General features: G+C 39.6%; 2 protein-coding genes and 1 long non-coding RNA gene across 3 annotated transcripts in view; 1 reads left to right on the top strand and 2 right to left on the bottom strand.

The window, feature by feature from the left end:
* Nucleotides 1-5,189: 5,189 nt before the first annotated feature.
* LOC146450714 (uncharacterized) lies at nucleotides 5,190-6,698 on the bottom strand. Its single transcript, XR_014860242.1, has 2 exons — nucleotides 6,549-6,698; nucleotides 5,190-5,871 (listed from the first exon to the last, which is right to left on the bottom strand). It is a non-coding gene; the product is annotated as an uncharacterized LOC146450714 (long non-coding RNA).
* Nucleotides 6,699-7,906: 1,208 nt separating this feature from the next.
* LOC146450707 (uncharacterized) overlaps nucleotides 7,907-21,786 on the bottom strand; it is a 162,139-nt gene continuing 148,259 nt past the window's right edge. Inside the window, exons 3-7 of the mRNA XM_085100077.1 lie at nucleotides 11,236-11,349; nucleotides 10,754-10,852; nucleotides 9,528-9,569; nucleotides 8,611-8,658; nucleotides 7,907-8,226 (exon numbers count right to left, since the gene is read on the bottom strand). Of these exons, the coding sequence (XP_084956203.1) occupies nucleotides 8,138-8,226; nucleotides 8,611-8,658; nucleotides 9,528-9,569; nucleotides 10,754-10,852; nucleotides 11,236-11,349 (392 nt within the window). The 3' untranslated portion in view covers nucleotides 7,907-8,137. The remainder of the gene's footprint in view (nucleotides 8,227-8,610; nucleotides 8,659-9,527; nucleotides 9,570-10,753; nucleotides 10,853-11,235; nucleotides 11,350-21,786) is intronic.
* Nucleotides 21,119-21,786, top strand: part of LOC146450712 (uncharacterized) — a 47,554-nt gene continuing 46,886 nt past the window's right edge. The window contains exons 1-2 of the mRNA XM_085100076.1: nucleotides 21,119-21,370; nucleotides 21,493-21,667. Of these exons, the coding sequence (XP_084956202.1) occupies nucleotides 21,493-21,667 (175 nt within the window). The 5' untranslated portion in view covers nucleotides 21,119-21,370. The remainder of the gene's footprint in view (nucleotides 21,371-21,492; nucleotides 21,668-21,786) is intronic.

Raw genomic sequence — 21,786 nt, 5'->3', positions numbered from 1 at the left:
TGTTTAGTTTGGGTCAAAGGCCTATCTATAGAAAAAGTATGAGCGAAATCGAATTTTGAGCTGTGTCCGCGATTTGACGATTATATTTGATGCTTAGGGACATTTACTCTTAACATGTTGTGGACTCAAGTGTGCCGTTTTCAAGCGGAAATTTCACCATTTTGAAGCGGTAAATCGAAAGAATAACTTCTAAGAAGCACTCGACATCTAAAACGGTGGAAATTGGAGAGTTCCTGGCGAAGGAATCGTGCTTTGTTTGACAGTCCCGAACCACGATGGGAGACAGAAAAGAGGTCATTGAGAAGCTTACGTTATCGTAATGGAATTTCCGAAACTTCCGGTGAGATCCTCAGTAGCGTAAATAAATAATAATAATCTTTATTGAGGAAATCAATTTCACTAATAAGTGATTTACAAAAGAGTCCTCGAAAACACAAGGGAAACAACATAACGCGATCTTCGCGACTCAAAATATTCCATTAGCAATGATAGTTTTATCAATCGGCTAGGCATACAGTTGGAATAAACGAATCAGCCACAGCATCTCGCGTATATGCCAGTATAGGCATCTTGTTGATTCTTCATCCTCTCGTTCAGGCAAATTGTAATGCGTCAGTCAATTCCAGCAGTGCCCATCCCCCCCCCCGGGCTAACCCCCGGGTATTAGCATTTTTTTTTTAATGGGCAAATTCTCCGGGATGGGGACAAATAACCTGTCTAAATGCCCCGGGGTGGGGATGAAGGAAGAGGGCAAATGCCACGCCCCCGGGATCGTCGCCTTCCAACACCACTTCAATTTTTATATTAATCAGTGAATAAAACGTTCCACTTTTCAGTATTCTAATGCAACGATAGGACTTCAAGGACAACAGGACATGTTAGTTGATTATGATTATATTTATTTATTTATATTTTGTTAAAAAAGTTAGGGAGCTTTTGGAAAATTTAATATTATTTAATAACCTGCGCTGGGATTGCGGCGGACGCTGGTCCCTCCTGCCGAGAGCGATGATAGGCGCCTGTATTCGCAGGCTTCGTTTTTTATTTACGATGCATTGCATTTTAAGCTCGCAAGATCTGTCTTGAAGATCGCATCATATGAATTCGCAAACTTAAAGTATTTTAAAGTGCACTCCAGGTTGACTTTTGTGAATTTGAAAATGCTAGGTTAGTTTTTAATGCGAAATGCGAAATACAGCTGTAGTCGTGTTCACGTTGATTGTTTCCCATTTCTCGATAAATGATAAACAAAATATAGTTCAAGTTGTTGCTTTTTATATTTATATGCTTACAACTAATGAGGAAATATCTAAAATTGAGAAAACATACCTTTAAAAACATCCACAAGTTTGTGTAGTCCCTGACGAACTAGCCAATCGTCAACAAACCCCTGGTCTTTGCCGATGAATTCCTCCATGGCACTTTCGAAAACACGTGTGTCAAGTGTCCGGGGGTCACCCCGGGGTAGGCAAATGCCCAGCCCCCGGGCCGCGATCAAATTACGAATGCCCCGCCGCCGGGACTGACAACGTGAGGAAATGCCCCGGGGTTGCCCGGGGGGGGATGGGCACCGGTGGAATTGACTGATGCATAAAACAGAAGATTGCATCGCATGGAACGTGCTCGGAGGTCAACAAGATTCTGTTGTAGAACTGCGGCTTCGGCTTCAATTTTCATCACTTTTTCGTTTAGATCCTGTAACAGCTTAGCCTGTGACGACTGCTCTTTCTTTATTTCATCGCTGCTCCCATGCACAAATGAAACGGAGTCCTTTAGATCCGCAATGTCCTTATCAACCCGGGAGAGATGAATCTCGATACAGTCAAGCCCGCCAATTTCTTGTTCATATCCTCGACTAACTCGAATATTTTTGAGATGGAGACATCACTCTCGTCACTAACTTTAACCATCTTTGCACTTGGCTTCAAAGGCGTACTAGAAATTGAATTATCTAAAGATTTCGAGGGACGTTTTTTTGATGACTCTGTCATCCTGATACCTGACATCTCAACACAATAGTTAATGAAAATCCGCCACCGTGAATTTCCCAAAATTTCTCTTTTTCATCCAATGATAATCACGCTTTCATAAGCGCCGGCATGCCGCAGAATTCTTAAGTGCTGATTTATTTACTCGTCAGCTGACTTGTGACTTTGGCTTCCCTTCAGAGCCGATCATGTCAGTGGAGGTGGTTCGGATTTCCCGATTTCATTGATATTCTATAAAAGTTTGCCAAGTGATGAGTTGTCACTGATACGTGACATTCCTCCATATGATAACTGAGACACGTTGATTTCGACTTGATTACATAAAGTGGAAAGCATAGGTGACGAAACCTGGAGTGCAAACAGATAATCCCGATAAAGCTCTGACAAATCCTTAGAAAAGTTTCTAAGGATTTATGAGAGAATTTATGAGAGACACCAGGAGGTACTTACAGTACGCGATGTTTCCGTCCTCTCATGACGCACAAATGAACTGTGCTGAAAACCTTTCTTTGTCAGATCTCTTGCTGTGGAAATGCGTTGATCAGACTACACTTTACGTGTAAAATAAACCAGGGGATTTCAGGACTGATACTGTGCAAAGGGCAATTTTGATTTGGCCAATACTTTAACTAACACAACTTCTACAGGGCCAGAGTTATAGCTGGTGCTTTTGTTGATCTTCATGATCTCCTCGATGATTTGGATGAAATGAACCACTGGCTAAAAATCACAGTAATTTTGATAGCGGATGGGTCTAGAGGTGGCTAAATTTGACTTTGCTTATTTGGTTTCCTCGACATTTTACTTTGACCAACCCCCCCCCCCCCCCGAAAATAATAATAATAATAATAATAATAATAATAATAATAATAATAATAATAATAATAATAATAATAATAATTATAATAATAATAATAATAATAATAATAATAATAATAATAATAATAATAATAATAATAATAAATAAGCTCTATCAGTTTTTCCTTTCCCTTTGAATATGTGTTATGTTTCGTTTGAGTGTATCAAAGAGTTGATCCACCTAGCCAAGCCTCGCGCACGCGACACTCGGGGAGAGGGGGTGGGGGTGAGGGTGGCCCTGAGCTGTGAAAGTGACGCGTGACCTCGAGTTCCCGTTTTCTACTGGGTTGGGAAAAGATAACATCGGCCTAAGGGTGGTGCCGTCATCGGGTTATTCTTCGGAGCAGCCACGATCCAAGATCCGATTATACCGGAAATTGACCTGCATTCACTCTCTTTTAGTGCTAATGGCGGAAAACGTCGGTGAAATAAAGACTTCGAACGTTTGTTAGGATTCGTTGTGGTAGAATACAAAGTTCTTCCTACTTTCGTTTCTCGGCGTCTGAACACTGATCTCAAGGATTTTACGCTCGATTTGTGGAAGAAACGTGGAACTATGAAAACAGTCAAGATTTGCTCAGGTAACATCGACCTACGGGAGGTACGTTCTATAAGACCACGTTTGTATCGTATGTGTTATACTGGCACATTCGTACACATGGAAAGCTTATTTGCAAGCATTAAAACTTACAATCTTGCAGGGGCTTTTCTAATCGTTGACCTGAGTGTCATTTCATTTATTACCAACTCATAACATCCACCTACAGGAGGTTAACATCTACCTAAGGGAGGTAGCGGTAGCCTACAGTGTACATTTTATAGTTTATGTTTTATAATAGTCAATTCATACGCATATAAGCTTACACTCTAGCAGGGAAACTTGGGATCATGAGGAGCTTTTCTATCATTGACTTGAATTTCATAATTTTCATTTTTACCAACTCATAACATCCACCTACAGGAGGTAAACATCTACCAAAGGGAGGTTATGATTTTTATAGCACCATGCAAGTAGGTATTATAATAAGGAACGATTACTAGAATGAGATTAATGAGAGTTTTCTCATTTTTTATTTACACTCATAACATGGAATATAATATATTATTATCAATATTATTTTTTGGCAACACAGTGACCTACGCTGGGCCATTTATATTCATCTAATGAAACACTTGTACAGCCATAAAGATTTGCTGTGAGAGGTGTTATGGGTTTAAATAGAAAAATTGCAGGTGCATTAAAATAGCATAATAGCTGTTATGATGATTAAAGGCAATTGTTTTCTTGTTGTTGTTGTCGTTTTTTGTTGGCTGGCCCCATCAACCTGTAATTTCCACATTACATTTTGCTAGAAGTGACTGTTTATGACTGTTGAAATGATAGATTATTTTTAAAAATATAACCCTTAATATGCCAGAATTTATTTTAATTTAATTTGTGATCACTTACAAGAGATTTCATAAGCTTTCTTCAAGTCAATTCTTCCTTATTATAATACTACATACCTGCATGGTGCTATAAACATCATAACCTCCCTCAGGTAGATGTTTACCTCCTGTATACGTAGGGGGAATTGTTATCACTTGGTAAAAATAAAATGAAATTCTGCTGAAGAGTAAGCTTCTATGCGTATGAATTGAGTACACAATGTCTTTTGTGGAATTAATGAGTCATAGGTGTCTTTGAAGTAGCTGTTTCTTCAGCAGTCTGTGCAGTTTAAGTATTGCATTCTGAAAAGAAATAAAATAAAACCAATATTGTTAATGTACTGTAGTAAGCAATGAGAGAGTAATGTACAATCGTCTTCTAAGGTTTCTTAATAATCATAACATTCTCTCTGACAATCAGTATGGTTTTCGCAAGCATCACTCCACCGCTAGCGCTTATGCTCTTGCTTGTTTATATGACAAAATCTCTTCCGCCATTGACAATAAGGAATGCACAGTTGGTATTTTTATAGACTTGTCCAAGGCCTTTGACACGGTTGATCATAACATTTTGTTTTCAAAATAAGAACTTTATGGTGTTCGTGGCACTTCACTTAGAGGGTTCGAAAGCTATCTAAGCAATAGACAACAATATGTGGAATTTAATGGTGTCAGTTTGGAGTCTTCCCTTACCAAACCGGACACTATTTTAAATGTGTTTTTAAACTGTTTTGAAAAGTATTTTTAACCTATTTAGTGAAATAGGTTAAAAATAGGGTGAAAAGTATATTTATAATGTATTTTTCGACTGACTTTAATGGTGTTTTAAACTGATTGAAACGCTATTGAAACAAATATATTTCAAATAGCTTCAAATTAGGTGCACAAAAAGTGGAAATAAAAATACCAAAAAAATAGTTTTCAAAATATATTTTAATTTGTTTAAAAGCATGTTTAAAATTTTCAAACTGCGAAAAAAAAAGCTACTTTAAATGTATTTTTCTTAAAAATAGGTTTAAAATATGTGCAAAATTATATTTTTAACGTATTTTTCGACTGACTTTAATGGTGTTTTAAACTGATTAAAACACTATTGAAATAAAGATATTTCAAATACTTTTTAACACCTTTAAAAATATAGCTTAAAGTTGCACGAAGGTTGGAAATAAAAATATCATTCAAATTAAAACAGGTTTTAAATCTTTCAAAATATATTTCAATAGTGTTTTAATCAGCTTTAAAACAAGCAGACAATACACTCATCACAAATACATTTCAAAATACTGGTGTTTACCAGAAATTAGTTGCAAATTACATCCAACATATATTTAAAATAGTATAAAAATACCATGAAAGGTGTATAAAAATAGTTTACAAATAGTATAAAAATAGTAATTAAATAGTAGAAAAATATAATTAAAATTGTATGCAAATAGTATAAAAATGATATTAAAATAGTAGAAAAATACAATTAAAATTGTATGAAAATAGTAGAAAATAGTAGAAAATTATATGAAAATTGTATGAAAACGTAGTAAGATAATTAAAAGAACTTGTTTCTTGTCCTTCCTGGGCTTTTTGTTTTGCTCATATTTTTCTATAAGATATAATGAAGAAAGAGCTATAGGAACATGATAACAATTTTCACACACAAATCATTTCACTGCATACTTTCACTTCAGTAATAAACAACTCACTTAGAGCGCCAAAGTTCGCATAATGCATGGGCTGCCAAACTTCAAATGTTCAATGACAAAACATACCAAATTGATACCAAATTAGGTCATGCTTTTTTGTGATGTGTCCACGCTCAGATGCAACTGACGGTATAACATAAACTTATGATTGTAAGCACCCCCCAACCTCAATATAAGCCCATGCACTGTCAGGGCTAGGTGTTTAAAGCTATTTTAGGCTGTTATTGTGACTTTTCAAAATGGTATTGGACTCCCTGAAATAAGCCCCCCAAAGTCCTTTGTAATACAATGTAATCTGCAGCTAAGCCCGGTCCTTTAATCAGATGTTTACAGTACATTAGCCGGACAGGTTAACCAAGTCCCAAACTGCAAGGCCAACTAATCTTTTCCAGCCCAAAAGAGGTGTTAAAATTGTTCGCTATCTCATTTGAAGGCGATTATTCCCAGGGCAACATATGGTTGTATGTACGGGGTTCAGTTTATGGTAATCCCTGAGCATCCACAATCCCACTTGACAACAGCCTTATGCTATACAACGTGACAACCTTTTATTATAAATACTAAACAATTAGCTTACCTTTGAAGTAACTAGGCCGTTTGGCCTGAAAAATTAATTGATTGCACTTTTGCCTAAGTGCTTGCAAGACTTCTTCCCGTGTTGTGGGGCTATTTCTGGGCTTCCTTGGCTTTTTTGCCCCATCTTCATTCTCTTGCTCTTGTTGAGGCATTTCTTTAATTTTTGCAACCACTGCAAAATCTTAAAACACAAGACAAGCAAATGAGAAAACGTCACTAATATAGTATATTAAAATAAATATACAGCTTCCAGTATCAATATATCCTCCTGCGCAGACATTTTTTGGGCTCGTCACACACTCCTTCCCCATGGATGTCTCAGTGTGCTGAACAGATCAGCAACTCCCATTCTCTGTTTACTCGATTTTGGAAAATGCCATTTCATGTTGACGCGACTTTGTTCGTTCAGTAATGCAGCTTGTGTTGCATGACCTCCAAATCACCATGAAGGATTGAAAGGACCATTAAATAACTAAGACATCACTTCATACAAAGTATAGAAGGTATTTTTGCAAGAGAGTTTCAATTCAAAATTGGAAGTGACCTAAGCTCTCACGGCAGGAGTCAGATGAAATTCAAGAACGGAAGTTGCTGTTCTGGCCCCATTCGTTTAAAGGCCAGATAACTTTATACGCTGGATAAGGTACTATTCAGGGCCTAAAATATACTTCACGTTAAACGTTGTCCAAGGTTTTCGTACACTCCCAAACTTAACTGTGGTTAGAGTGTGCATATTCGCTTGTACACGAGGAAATACTGAAATCTCTGCACAGATTGAAATTGTCGGATATCAGATATCCGGCCTTTGAACAAATGGGGCCTGTTCAGCACACATTCGTGGAGAAGGAGTGTGTCATGAGCCCAAAGAATGTCTGCATACAGCTGTAGGAGGCTAGTATCAATAATCATTTTAAATGTAATATCGGTAGTGGGTAATTAGTGATTAACGATTGACCGAAAACTCTTAACAATACAATGACTGATTGCACCTAGAGCATTAACAATTATTTTGGGAAAAGGAATATTTCTCTTTTTTGTATTTTTTTTTGGGGGGGGGGGGGGGGGGCAATAAAGAAGTCAACATGATCCACAACAATCCTAAGGGCAAAATCATGGAAATTTCATGCACCATCTAATAAATTAGATTTGATTGCATTTTTATTGACCCCAGGTTTGGTGATCTTGACTAGCAATAAATGAATTTTTTACTGTTTTTTCGTTTTCAGGAATGTTGTTATTTGAGTCCGTATTTCAGGCCATTGTGAGTGGAAATTCATTTATCTTGTGTTTAACATTACTGATCCATGCCAGGGATTTACATTGTAGCTAAAAAAAAAACAAAACAAAACAAAACTAAGCAGGCCAACTAATAATATTATCTGGTCATTTTGGACTATGCACCTTCCAAATTGTTTTCTAGTAAAATCTTAGCCAGTATCAGATAATGTTGTTTTTCTGGTAAAATTAGCCAACTGTTATACCCAACCAAAAAATTCTGATCATGTTAGTACGATTATCAGTTGAGTGACACTCACAAAGCAACAAGTCTGTTACAGGTGCGTAGATTTAGAGACAACATGGGGATCAAAACTAATGATAATCTTTTGGGTAAACAAACATACCCTTCTTAGAATGGCCACCATCTCCTTCTTCTCTGTCTTTACTTTTGGCAACATCATCTGCAACAGTATTTTATATTGCCTGAATAACTGTGTACTGTATAAAGTGCTGTATAACACATGGATGTACATGGTGTTATCATGATGTGTCCTGAAACAGCACACAAAATGTTGTATATGGACCTGGTAAAACTTTCTAGTTTAGCCAGAAAAAAATATCATAGGATAGCCGGGCTCTCATGCAACAGCCACTTATAAGGCAGTATTCTAGACAGTATGCTCAACTCCATTCCTCTTCAAAGCACAAGGTCTCTTTGTTTCCCCTCTCTCAACTCCATGTGCTCTGTGCTTCAGGTTATCATTTCTATCAGTCATTTTCTCAGTAGCAGAAACAAGAAGTTGTCTAAAATATACAAACATGAATCGCTTGTGGCTGATTTTTACCTGTTTGCTTCTTCTTTGTCTGTGAACGTTTCTTCTTAGCTGTGACAGCTGAAAAATAATATTAATTGACATGCATATGACCCTGTTTAAAATGAAGTGTGTATGTGTTTTAATACTCAATGGATTATTAAGCCTGTTCACACTTGGTGCCCTAGTGCAATTCTCACTGGGTACTTATATGAACACACAGAATTTGCGCACGGTACCTGTGCCTACAATAATTTTGGAGTGGGCACTTGAAAAAAAAGGTGTGTTATTTAGTGTCCAGTGAAAATTGTACTCTGGCACCATGCTCAGAACAAACCATAATTATTCACATTAGTGCCTTCAGGGTACCGTGCTGGGGCAGTAAGTCAAAGTGTGAACGGGCTCAAATTTGAGACATTTTTTAAATGGGTGAAATTGTCATGACCTGTCATCTAAATGAACAGTCCCTTACAAGTGTGTCTGCACAGGCAGCCTTGACTGTATATGTTTTGAAACACATTATTTTGGTTCCAGTAATACACCTTATTCCAAAATGGTGGTTGTCTCAGACGATCTGGGTCAAGTAGCACGAAAAGTGAGGCATCGAGGGCCACGATTCAATGTTTACATGTTTACATGTACATGTGGTAGTACAGTCCGAAATATGCCTCAAAACTGTTGTGTTCCCGGGTGTAAGGAAAAAGTTTATGAAGAGGATGGCGTTAAAATATCTTTCCATAAGTTCCCTGAAGACAGAGAACTGTTCAGGAAATAGATACAGATGTTGGCAAACAGTTTAGAGTGACCGATCATACAAGGGCTTGCTCAAGAAACTTTAAATCGAGTGCCTGAATGTTTTTCAGGTTTCTTTTTCAAATGACAATTTCACTGACAAATATTAATAGAGCTACATGTACACTGATGACTTTACATCACTAAATTAATTGTACCTTCTGTCTTCTTTGTCTTCCCCTGTGACTTCTTTTTTACAGCTATCGTAACACAAACAAAATGATACATGTGTAGTAGTTTTAAATGAATTTCAGGTCAAAAAGATTTCAAACCAGTTTAATTTTCATTTCCTTTGTTCCAGGTTTATTAGCATAATCACGAGACAAAGAAAAATCAACATCAAACTGGTTTGAAATCATTTTGACTTAGATTCATTTTTAACTACAACACATACATTGATAAATACATACATGTACAATCTTCCTGGCTCAATCACCATAACTATTTTCTTATGCTGACATTGATTCCAATTCTTTGCTATTTCACCCACACATGACCAATTAACCAGAAAACATTTTGTCCGCACACTTACAGAGTTGTATACCCAATAGCGATAAAATTTAAGGACTTTTCAAAAATCATTTAAACCAGGCACTAAACTTAAAGAGCCAAGGTCATGAGGGATTTTGTTGTTTTAGGGCAATTGAGTGCTAAAATCATTTACTATGCACAAAACGCTCTTGTGAAACTAAAAGGAAGATATCAAATGGATTTTATCCAGGAGTGCTCATCAATAACATTTATTTATTTTTTGGTAATTTTGCTAGACATAGCATCAGAACTTGAAAAAATAGGTTCCAATTTTACAAGTTTCAATGTTCCATTTCCATCCTTGACATCTGTAGCAACAAATGATACTAACCAGTTTCAGTTCTGTAAGATAGTCTTTAATGTGTAGTTCCAGAAAATAGCCATACTCCCTCCACAGAAGGGATTGGAAATTCTAGGGGGATGGGGGATCAAAGGCTCAGAAATTCCGTGATTCAGTACTAAAATGACTGCAATATGCCCACATCATGCCCTTTAAACTGGAAGCTTTTGGTGAAATCATTTCGAAGCTTACAACAATGAGGTGAATGGCGTTAATTTCTATTGAAACCCGGCTGATAGGGTTTCACACCCCTTCGGAAGTTTTTAACAGAGAGGGAAATATTTCTAGGGGGTGTGCTAAAATTTGGAAATTCTTTTGGGATCTAGGCAGATTAATTTTGAGGGCCAATTTTGGAAAATCCATAGGGGAGGGAGGTCATACGACAAATCCCAAGCTGTAGGAGGGTATGGACATTTTTTGGAACTACACAATAACAAAACTAGACCATAATTTTCGGGATCTAACTGGTTGGAAGACACCTTTCAGCCCACGACATAGCCAATTTAAACTCACCTTTACTCAAATGACTACTTGTCAATTCATTCTGCTCTTGTCCTGTGTTTTCATGGCATTCATCACTCTCACTCTCATAACTTTCATCATGATAATCAGCTGCAATTTTACAAGAATTTAACAGAGTATGGTAGTTTTGGATTCTCATAGATACCATTTGGAGTAACATTATACTGCTAAGTTGTTTATAATATGGCCTCAGATCATAGTCTGAAATGTCAGCCGTCTCCTCCCCCTAACCCGCGCCCCCTGCGGGTTGGGGGAGGAGACGGCTGACATTTCAGACTACTCAGATCAGAGCATACATACATACATACATACATACATACCCATACATACATAGTTTATTTGGTAAAGCAGGTTGGGGAATTGGCAAGACATTAAGTCCTGATGTGGACCTGCGCTATCTAGAATGATCAATCAATACACACCTAAATATTAAATTATAACAACGGTTAAATAGATAATGTATTGCACCTCACCTTCATAAACAGCTTGTCTCTTCCCAGATTTAGGATTTACTTCAGGTTCAATTTCTTGATCTTGACCTTCTTTTTCTAGGTCATCTGCGGCCTTTGCAGCATCTTTAAATTTTTCTATACGTGTGCAAAATTATATTAAGCCTAACGTTAGAATGAAATTAAAGCTTACGTACAATTGTAAGCTTGTATACGGTTCGCCTGCCTACGAAAGCTACCGTAAAAGAAGTAGATATGTACGATAAGACACCGAAAATAAAAAGACATGAAGCTTTATAAAGCTTATAAAGCTTGAGCTTACCTTTATATTGTACGTCATTAAATCGAATTAAATGTCAGATTTAGCCAAACAACGTCCAATGCACTCCCGATGGATTGTGTATCCCGTCATATCAGCAGCTCGATCTTCCATATGACCTTCCTTCAGTTCACCTCGTTCGTCTCCATTACACGTACATGCATTAGACTTCGAGGATCGATTTTAAATTTAAAGATAATTTCAAAGTCCGTGTCTTTTCGGAAATTCAAAGTCAACGGCAGTGCGCGGTTTTGGTATATACTCCATGGGAGAATGCCATGGTTCCACCGGTATATATAATATATTATAATATATTCCATACTATAAACACCTTTACAGGACTATACACATATAGGAGAATGCCATGGATGCACCAGTATAATATATTACACACCTTTACAGGGCTATACACACCTATAGAGAGATATATACACCTTTACAGGGCTATACACACCTATACTAGTATAATATATTACCGGTACACACCTTTGCAGTGCTATACATACCTATAGAGAGATATATACACCTTTACAGGGCTATACACACCTATACAGCGCTATACACAGCTATGCAGGGCTATACACACCTATAAAGAGATATACACACCTTTACAGGGCTATACACACCTATACAGCGCTATACAGGGCTATACATATCTATAAAGAGATATACACACCTTTACAGAGCTATACACACCTGTAAAATGCTATACACAGCTATACAGGGCTATACACATCTATAAAGGGATATACACACCTATAAAGGGATATACACACCTTTACAGGGCTATCAGTACACATCTATACAGCACTATACACACCTATAAAGAGATATACACACCTTTAAAGAGCTGTACACACCTATACAGCGCTATACAGGGCTATACATACCTATAAAGCGATATACACACCTTTACAGAGCTATACACACCTATACAGCGCTATACACAGCTATGCAGGGCTATACACACCTATAAAGAGATATACACACCTTTACAGAGCTATACACACCTATACAATGCTATACACAGCTATAAAGGGCTATACACATCTATAAAGGGATATACACACCTTTACAGGGCTATACACACCTATACAGCGCTATACACAACTTTACAGGGCTATACACACCTATAAAGAGATATACACACCTTTACAGGGCTATACACACCTATAAAGAGATATACACACCTTTAAAGAGCTGTACACACCTATACAGCGCTATACAGGGCTATACATACCTATAAAGCGATATACACACCTTTACAGAGCTATACACACCTATACAGCGCTATACACAGCTATGCAGGGCTATACACACCTATAAAGAGATATACACACCTTTACAGAGCTATACACACCTATACAATGCTATACACAGCTATAAAGGGCTATACACATCTATAAAGGGATATACACACCTTTACAGGGCTATACACACCTATACAGCGCTATACACAACTTTACAGGGCTATACACACCTATAAAGAGATATACACACCTTTACAGGGCTATGCACACCTATAAAGAGATATACACACCTTTAAAGAGCTATACACACCTATACAGTGCTATACACAGCTATACAGGGCTATACACACCTATAAAGAGATATACACACCTTTAAAGGGCTATACACACCTATAAAGAGATATAAACATCTTTACAGGGCTATACACACCTATACAGCGCTATACAGGGCTATACACACCTTTACAGGGCTATACACACCTATACAGTGCTATATACAGCTATACAGTACTATACACACCTTTACAGGGCTCTACACACCTAAACAAAGTTAAACACACCTACACAGTGCTATACACAGCTATTCAGCGCTATACACACCTTTACAGGGTTATACACTCCTATACATGGCTATGCACAGCTATACAGTGCAATACACAGCTATACAGGACCATACACAGCTATACAAGGCTATACAAAGCTGTACAATGCTATAGACAGCTATACAGGGTTATACACTCCTGTACAGTGCTATACACACATATACAGGGCTATACAGAGCTATACAGGGCTATGCACAGTATACAGGGTTATACACACCTATTCAGCGCTATACAGGGCTATACAGAGCAACACACGACTATATACAAGGCTATACACAGCTATACAGTGCAATACACATCTATACAGGACCATACACAGCTACACAGGGCTATACACACCTTTACAGAGCTATACACACCTGTACGTTGCTATACACAGCTACACAGTGCTATACAGAGCTATACAAGGCTATACACAGCTATACAGTGCAACCACACAGCTATACAGGACCATACACAGCTATACAGGGCTATACATACCTTCACCGGGCTTTACACACCTATACAGACCTATACAAGGCTATACACAGCTATACAGAGCTATACATAGCTATAGAGAGCTATACACAGTTATCCACAGCTATATGTAGAGAGCTATACACAGCTATACAGGGCTGTACACAGCTATGCAGGGCTATACGCAGCTATACAGGGCTATATACACCTATACAGTGCTATACACAGCTATACAGCGCTATATATGCAGCTATACAGTGCTATATACACCTATACAGTTCTATACACAGCTATGCAGGGCTATACGCAGTTATACAGTGCTATATATAGCTATACAGCGGTATACGCAGCTATACAGGACTATAAACAGCTATAGCGCTTGTACTACTAAAGGTTCTTGCACTAGTTGAGGTCGCCTGCACCACTTAGGTAGTACTTTAGGTACTCTTAATGCTTTTTTTACCAAGCAAGTACTAATACAACCGGAAAGTGCAAAAATTTAAATGAAATCTGGGTGGAAAACCAATGAGCTGTGTTCTAGCCAATTTTAGCAGCCCATCCTGCTAAGGCTTTGAAAGAAGAAGAACTACCAACCATGAGCATTGAGGTGCTAAACCAAAATAGCTAAAGACAGAAAAAATTATGACTATACGACTAAGTTATAACTCAGGACCACTACCAATAATGCTCTCACCTGCAGGAACCCAGACAAGGATTTATCTAGTGCCTACAAATTAGTAATTGCAACCATCTTCACGAGCTCCTTTTATCAGTTCTTTAAATTTACCATCAATACATTGGAATATCCCCCACTGTAGTACTACTGACATCAACCTTAATTATAAATAATCCAGAAATCCAAGGATTTTCTCGGAGCTGCCGTTAAATTATACCAAAAATTAGAGGAAGATGGTGAGGGGTAATGAGGGAGTGGCGGATATTTACTGCATGTGCAATAATTATCATATCGTTTAAAAAATTTGAAATTTCGCTTTCCGTTACTGTTGTGATCGGAAAATTCATTAACAATGTCAAGAAGAGAAGGTCTGTCTGTTCTCTCTTAGCTTTATAACTGTTTTAAGTATCTTCAGGTTAATAGAGCGTTCGTGGGTCATTGTTGAACGAAAGTATCGCCACTTGCATGCAACTTTTTATCACAATGTCTGTTAGTTAAATTATCCGCGCCTCTACACATTTTGTCAACTTATCACAATACACAGCGCACCATTCGCGTCGTATTTGATTCCAGTTGCGAGTTTGAAGGAATTTCATTGAACTAAGTACTTTTACCAGGTCGACCCGCTCGGCTTTGCAGTACCGTTATGCTCGAAGGGTGAAAAATACTGCAGCAGCTTGTCCATATGGGAGAACGGACAAAGGAGAACAATACCCCCTAGCCTGGGACGACCCCCTCCCTACCGCAATGATAAATCAGTGGACACATTGGAGAGACTCTCTCATAGAGTTGCAGAACCTTTCCGTGCCTCGCTGTTACCGCCCTAAAGATTTCGGCAGCGTGACTAGAGCGGAGTTACACGCCTTTTCCGACGCAAGCCAGGACGCTATTGGAGCCGTAGTCTACCTTCGCCAGTTCAGTGAAGCAAACGAGGTGTCTATGGCTCTCGTCTACGGCCAAACAAGAGTCGGCCCGTTAAATCCGACGAGTATACCGCGTCTAGAACTGTGCGGAGCGGTCCTAGCTGTTTAAGCAGCCCAGAGAGTCATAAAAGAAATCGATCTGAAGATCTCTGACGTGGTATACTACACCGATTCAAAAGTGGTACTCGGCTACATAACCAACGAGAGTGGACGGTTCTATGTGTACGTGGCCAATCGGGTCGAGCTGATTAGGAGCATGTCCACCCCGGAACAGTGGAGATATGTGGAGACTGATTTGAACCCAGCAGACCTAGCAACGGGCCGAGTCCCCTCAAGCAAGCTAATGGAGACGAGCTGGCTATTAGGCCCGGAATTCCTGCGCAAACTGAAGAGAACTCCCACAACCGATGAAACGTTCGCGCTCGTCGCAAGCGACCCTGAAGTCCGATAAGCAGTGTTCAGCGCCAGTGTAAATACGCACGAAGAGGAAGAACCAGACCTTGGAGCAGAGAGGTTCAAGAAATTTTCGTCACTTAAGTCTCTGCAGCGAACAGTCGCTAACCTAATTGTCGTTGTCAGAGAGTTCAAACACCGGAGAGACGTTAAAGCAGAAAGAGTGAACCTCAGGACCAAAGCGCGTAATACACAAAGCAAACTCAGACCCCCGACAGTCGAGGAATGGGATCAGGCCCTGCGCGTCATAATCAGCAGTACGCAGAGAGAAGCGTTCAGTGGGTTGTTAAGCGACGCCAGAAAAGAACCCGAGCTACCGAGAGAAATCCAAAGTAGCGCCAAGAAGGCTCTCAAAGGCTCGCAGCTGTACCGTCTCGATCCGTTTCTAGACAGCCACGGGATCCTCCGCGTCGGAGGCAGATTAAGAAGAGCACAGATGGAGTGTCACTATGTCTCACTGCTAATAGCTAAACTCTATCATCATGAAGTACACCACCAAGGGAGACAGATCACAGGAGGTGCAATTAGACAAGCAGGTTTCTGGCTTATTGGAGGCCGCCATGACGTAGTCACGAAGGTCATCGGAGCTTGTGTCCTATGTAAAAAGATAACTGAGAGGACCACACCTAGAACAGCGTATGGCCGACTTCCCGTCAGATAGAACCGACGTCTGTCCCCCCTTTACTAATATAGGATTTGATGTCTTTGGCCCCTGGGCGGTGCAAACACGTAAGACTAGAGGAGGAGGAGTGAACGCCAAGCGTTGGGGCCTAGTGTTCACGTGCCAGACCAGCAAAGCCATTCACATCGAAGTCTTAGAAGCTATGGACTCCAGTGCCTTTCTCTGTGCATTGAGGAGGCTCTTCGCATTACAAGGCCATGCTAAACTCCTCAGAGGTGATCGGGGTACAAATTTTATTGGAGCTAAGACGGAGCTTGACGCAGCAGCATCTGAGTTAGATGAGAAGAAAGTGGAGAAGTTCATAACAGAGTGCGGTTGCAAGTGGGAGTTTAACCCTCCCCATGCGTCACATTTTGGCGGTGTGTGGGAGAGGCAGATTAATATGATTTGCCGTGTATTGGATGCCATGTTCACTGAGTTAGGTCTGAGTCAGCTTACACACAAATTGCTGGTGACACTGATGGCCGAAGTGGTGGCCATTGTAAACGCCAGGCCGATAGCAGCACTGCCGTCTGACGTCGATGACCCGCAGCCCCTGTCCCCTGCGATGTTACTCACTATGAAGACACACCCAGCCAGACCCCCTCCAGGCCAGTTCATGCGCACAGATATCTACGCTCACCATCGATGGAGACGAGTCCAGTTCCTTGCGGAACAATTTTGGACTAGGTGGAGGAGAAAGTACTTGCAGAGCTTACAGCTGCGGCAAAAGTGGACGGAGACGCGGCGAGACCTGTGCGTAGGAGATATCGTTCTTGTACGAGACAAATCACAACACTGTAACGATTGGCCACTGGGACGAGTGTCGGAAGCCCTGAGGAGCGACGACGGTAGAGTGAGGAAAGTCAAAGTAAACGTGGTCAGAGATGGAGAAAGGAAAATCTACCTTAGACCAATTAAGGAGCTAGTTCTACTCCTGACCGACACAGCTGATCCAGACCAGCAGTAAACGCCAAGACAATATGAGTAGCAAGGATAAGAATCCTTGGGCGAGGAGTGTGATGAACAATGAACATTTTATCAAAGAGAGCTTGATTACGTAATTAAGCTTAGTTTTGTTTTGATTTATATAAGATACGTTTTTGTTCTGTTTCATTTATCGAGTTTTTACGCCCCTATTTTCATGTACTATTGTTCACAGTTTCAATCAATTACGTTGCTAGCCAATGTAGCCATTCCTGTTTTCTAATTGGTTTTACAACTGTACACGTCAATTGTACCCTTATCAGAGAACGCCCCTTAAGTTTTTGTGGAGTTGGAGTTAGGAGATCTACGGAGCAACATCGGAGTTTCAGAGCAGTTTTATCTTTTTCGGAGTTACGTAACGTTGAACTTTCTTTAGCCCATTAGTCAGGAACAGACGTAAGTTTCAGCTTATTGTATTCAGTTTTCGTTTTCCTTTCAATTTTGCTTCTTTTGTAATTAGTCTCGGCCCCCTTTTTAATCTTGTACATTGCAATTTCCCCTTTTAGTTTTCACCGCATGTGTACAATAATTAAGACGAGTTGGTGATCGTATTAAATGCTGTTGAGTCAACTTGTGCTGTTGAATTTTATACGGTGGTTGACACTTCCCGACCTCCAGTACACAACACCCCGTGTCCGCTGACTGCGTACACGGCACTGTGTATAGCTCTGTGTAGCTGTGTATAGCTCTGTGTAGCTGTGAATAGCCCTGTATAGCTGTGTATAACTCAGTATAGCTGTGTATAGCTCTCTATAGCTGTGTATAGCTCTGTATAGCTGTATATAGCCTTGTATAGGTCTGTATAGGTGTGTATAGTACTGTATAGGTGTGTATAGCCCTGTATAGCTGTGTATGGTCCTGTATTAAGCTGTGTATTGCACAGTATGGCTGTGTATAGCCTTGTATAGCTCTGTATAGCACTGTATGGCTGTGTATAGCACTGTATAGGTGTGTATAGCCCTGTAAAGGTGTGTATATCTCTTTATAGGTGTGTATAGCCCTGTAAAGGTGTGTATATCTCTTTATAGATGGGTATGCCCTGTATAGCTGTGTATAGTGCTGTATAGGTGTGTATAGCTCTGTAAAGGTGTGTATATCACTTTATAGGTGTGCATAGCCCTGTATAGCACTGTATTGGTGTGTATAGCCCTGTAAAGGTGTGTATATCTCTTTATAGATGGGTATAGCCCTGTATAGCTGTGTATAGTGCTGTATAGGTGTGTATAGCTCTGTAAAGGTGTGTATATCACTTTATAGGTGTGCATAGCCCTGTATAGCACTGTATTGGTGTGTATAGCCCTGTAAAAGTGTGTATATCTCTTTATAGATGGGTATAGCCCTGTATAGCACTGTATAGGTGTGTATAGCTCTGTAAAGGTGTGTATAGCCCTGTTAAGGTGTGTATGGCCCTGTAGAGCGCTGTATAGGTGTGTATAGCCCTGTAATAGTGTGTATATCTCTTTATAGGTGTGTATAGCCCTGTTAAAGTGTGTATAGCCCTGTAAAGGTGTGTATATCTCTTTATAGGTGTGTATAGCCCTGTAAAGGTGTGTATATCTCTTTATAGATGAGTATAGCCCTGTATAGCTGTGTATAGTGCTGTATAGGTGTGTATAGCTCTGTAAAGGTGTGTATATCACTTTATAGGTGTGCATAGCCCTGCATAGCACTGTATTGGTGTGTATAACCCTGTAAAGGTGTGTATATCTCTTAATAGATGGGTATAGCCCTGTATAGCGCTGTATAGGTGTGTATAGCTCTGTAAAGGTGTGTATAGCCCTGTTAAGGTGTGTATGGCCCTGTAGAGCGCTGTATAGGTGTGTATAGCCCTGTAATAGTGTGTATATCTCTTTATAGGTGTGTATAGCCCTGTTAAAGTGTGTATAGCCCTGTAAAGGTGTGTATATCTCTTTATAGGTGTGTATAGCCCTGTATAGCGCTGTATAGGTGTGTATAGCCCTTTAAAGATGAGTGTATCTCTTTATAGGTGTTTATAGCCCTGTATAGCGCTGTATAGGTGTGTATAGCTTTGTAAAGGTGTGTATATCACTTTATAAATGTGCATAGCGCTATATTGGTGTATATAGCCCTGTAAAGGTGTGTATATCTCTTTTTAGATGTGTATAGCCCTGTATAGCGCTGTATAGGTGTGTATAGCTCTGTAAAGGTGTGTATAGCCCTGTTAAGGTGTGTATAGCCCTGTATAGCGCTGTATAGGTGTGTATAGCGCTGTATAGGTGTGTATAACCCTGTAAAGTTGTGTATATCTCTTTATAGGTGTGTATAGCCCTGTAAAAGTGTGTATAGCCCTGTAAAGTTGTGTATATCTTTTTATAGGTGTGTATAGCCCTGTATAGCGCTGTATAGGTGTGTATAGCCCCGTAAAGATGTGTATATCTCTTTATAGATGTGTATAGCCCTGTAAAGTGCTGTATAGGTGTGTTTATAGCCCTGTAAAGGTGTGTATATCTCTTTATAGGTGTGTATAGCCCTGTATAGCTCTGTATAGCGCTGTATAGGTGTGTATAGCCCTGTAAAGGTGTGTATATCTCTTTATAGGTGTGTATAGCCCTGTATAGCGCTGTGTAGGTGTGTATAGCCCTGTAAAGATGTGTATATCTCTTTATAGGTGTGTATAGCTCTGTATAGCGCTGTATAGGACTGATGTGTTTAGCCCTGTAAAGGTGTGTATATCTCTTTATAGGTGTGTATAGCCCTGTATAGCACTGTGTAGGTGTGTATAGCCCTGTAAAGGTGTGCATATCTCTTTATAGGTGTGTATAGCCCTGTATAGCGCTGTATGGGTGTGTATAGCCCTGTAAAGGTGTGTATATCTCTTTATAGGTGTGTATAGCCCTGCATAGCTGTGTATAGCGCTGTATAGGTGTGTATAGCCCTGTAAAGTGCTGTATAGGTGTGTTTATAGCCCTGTAAAGGTGTGTATATCTCTTTATAGATGTGTATAGCCCTGTATAGCGCTGTGTAGGTGTGTATAGCCCTGTAAAGGTGTGTACATGTATATCTCTTTATAGGTGTGTATAGCCCTGCATAGCTGTGTATAGCGCTGTATAGGTGTGTATAGCCCTGTAAAGGTGTATATATCTCTCTATAGGTGTGTATAGCACTGTAAAGGTGTGTACCGGTAATATATTATACTAGTATAGGTGTGCATAGCCCTGTAAAGGTGTGTATATCTCTCTATAGGTGTGTATAGCCCTCTAAAGGTGTGTACCGGTAATATATTATACTAGTATAGGTGTGTATAGCCCTGTAAAGGTGTGTATATCTCTCTATAGGTGTGTATAGCCCTGTAAAGGTGTGTAATATATTATACCGGTACATCCATGGCATTCTCCTATATGTGTATAGTCCTGTAAATTAAGGTGTTTATAGTATGGAATACAGTATAACTCCTCGAAATCGCTTTCAATCGACTTGAAAAACAGACAAGCAACAAAGAATACAACAACGAGTCAAGGTAAGTCAATTTTATTGAGAAATCGTTCAAATTTCTACTGTTTTGAACAAAGCCGTTGGATTCCCATATAAACCTATATAAATTCAAATGTGTGGATCACACGATCACAAAGCGTTGGCGGTCAGCGGTTCTGCGCCTGCGCGACAAAACACCTTTATTTGTCTAAGCCAATCACCAAAAAGCGCGGGCTTCTCGGAGATATCGCCATTTGCGCGCGGCAAATTCATTCTTCCAGATTTGGTAGAGCGTTGAGTAACACTTGGGCTCGTTTTCTCGTCGCTCTTTTCTAACCTTAGCCGGTCGTTCTTGAAATATTTCGCCTGTTTCGTTAATACTCAGTGTTCTTCTTGCAAGGTAAGTAAAGTCTCAAATTATTGTCGTGTCCAAGCAAGAGAAATACATACTGATTTCAGTTGTCTCAGAGTGAAGCCCTTCCGGGCCCGACAACGGCTTACTTTCCCTGATTCTACTTGTAGATGACTTTTGCTGTTGTGCTCTGGTACAGAAGAGGGTCTACTGCATTGCAGGTCGAGGAGATTGAAGTGTTAAATATCCAAAAGATAATAATCGAGGGTAGCGCAGCGCCAGATTCGGAGTGTAAGATGCAATATCAGCAGGAAATGTGGTGCGGGAAGATACGCTCTCTACATGGTAAGTCTCCATTTCCGATAATTCTTTTAATGATCGTATTAGGTGAACAAGTTACTTTGCAATCACAGAATATCGGACTTTAAAATGCTATTTAAAATGGGCTCCTATTTTGATAGACT

This window comes from Pavona decussata, unplaced genomic scaffold (assembly GCF_977016875.1).
Source record: "Pavona decussata unplaced genomic scaffold, jaPavDecu1.1 SCAFFOLD_431, whole genome shotgun sequence".
In the NCBI taxonomy this organism is placed as follows: Eukaryota; Metazoa; Cnidaria; class Anthozoa; order Scleractinia; family Agariciidae; genus Pavona; species Pavona decussata.
The sequence above is the reverse complement of the archived record's forward strand: the minus strand, read 5'-3'. Positions and strand labels throughout refer to the sequence as shown.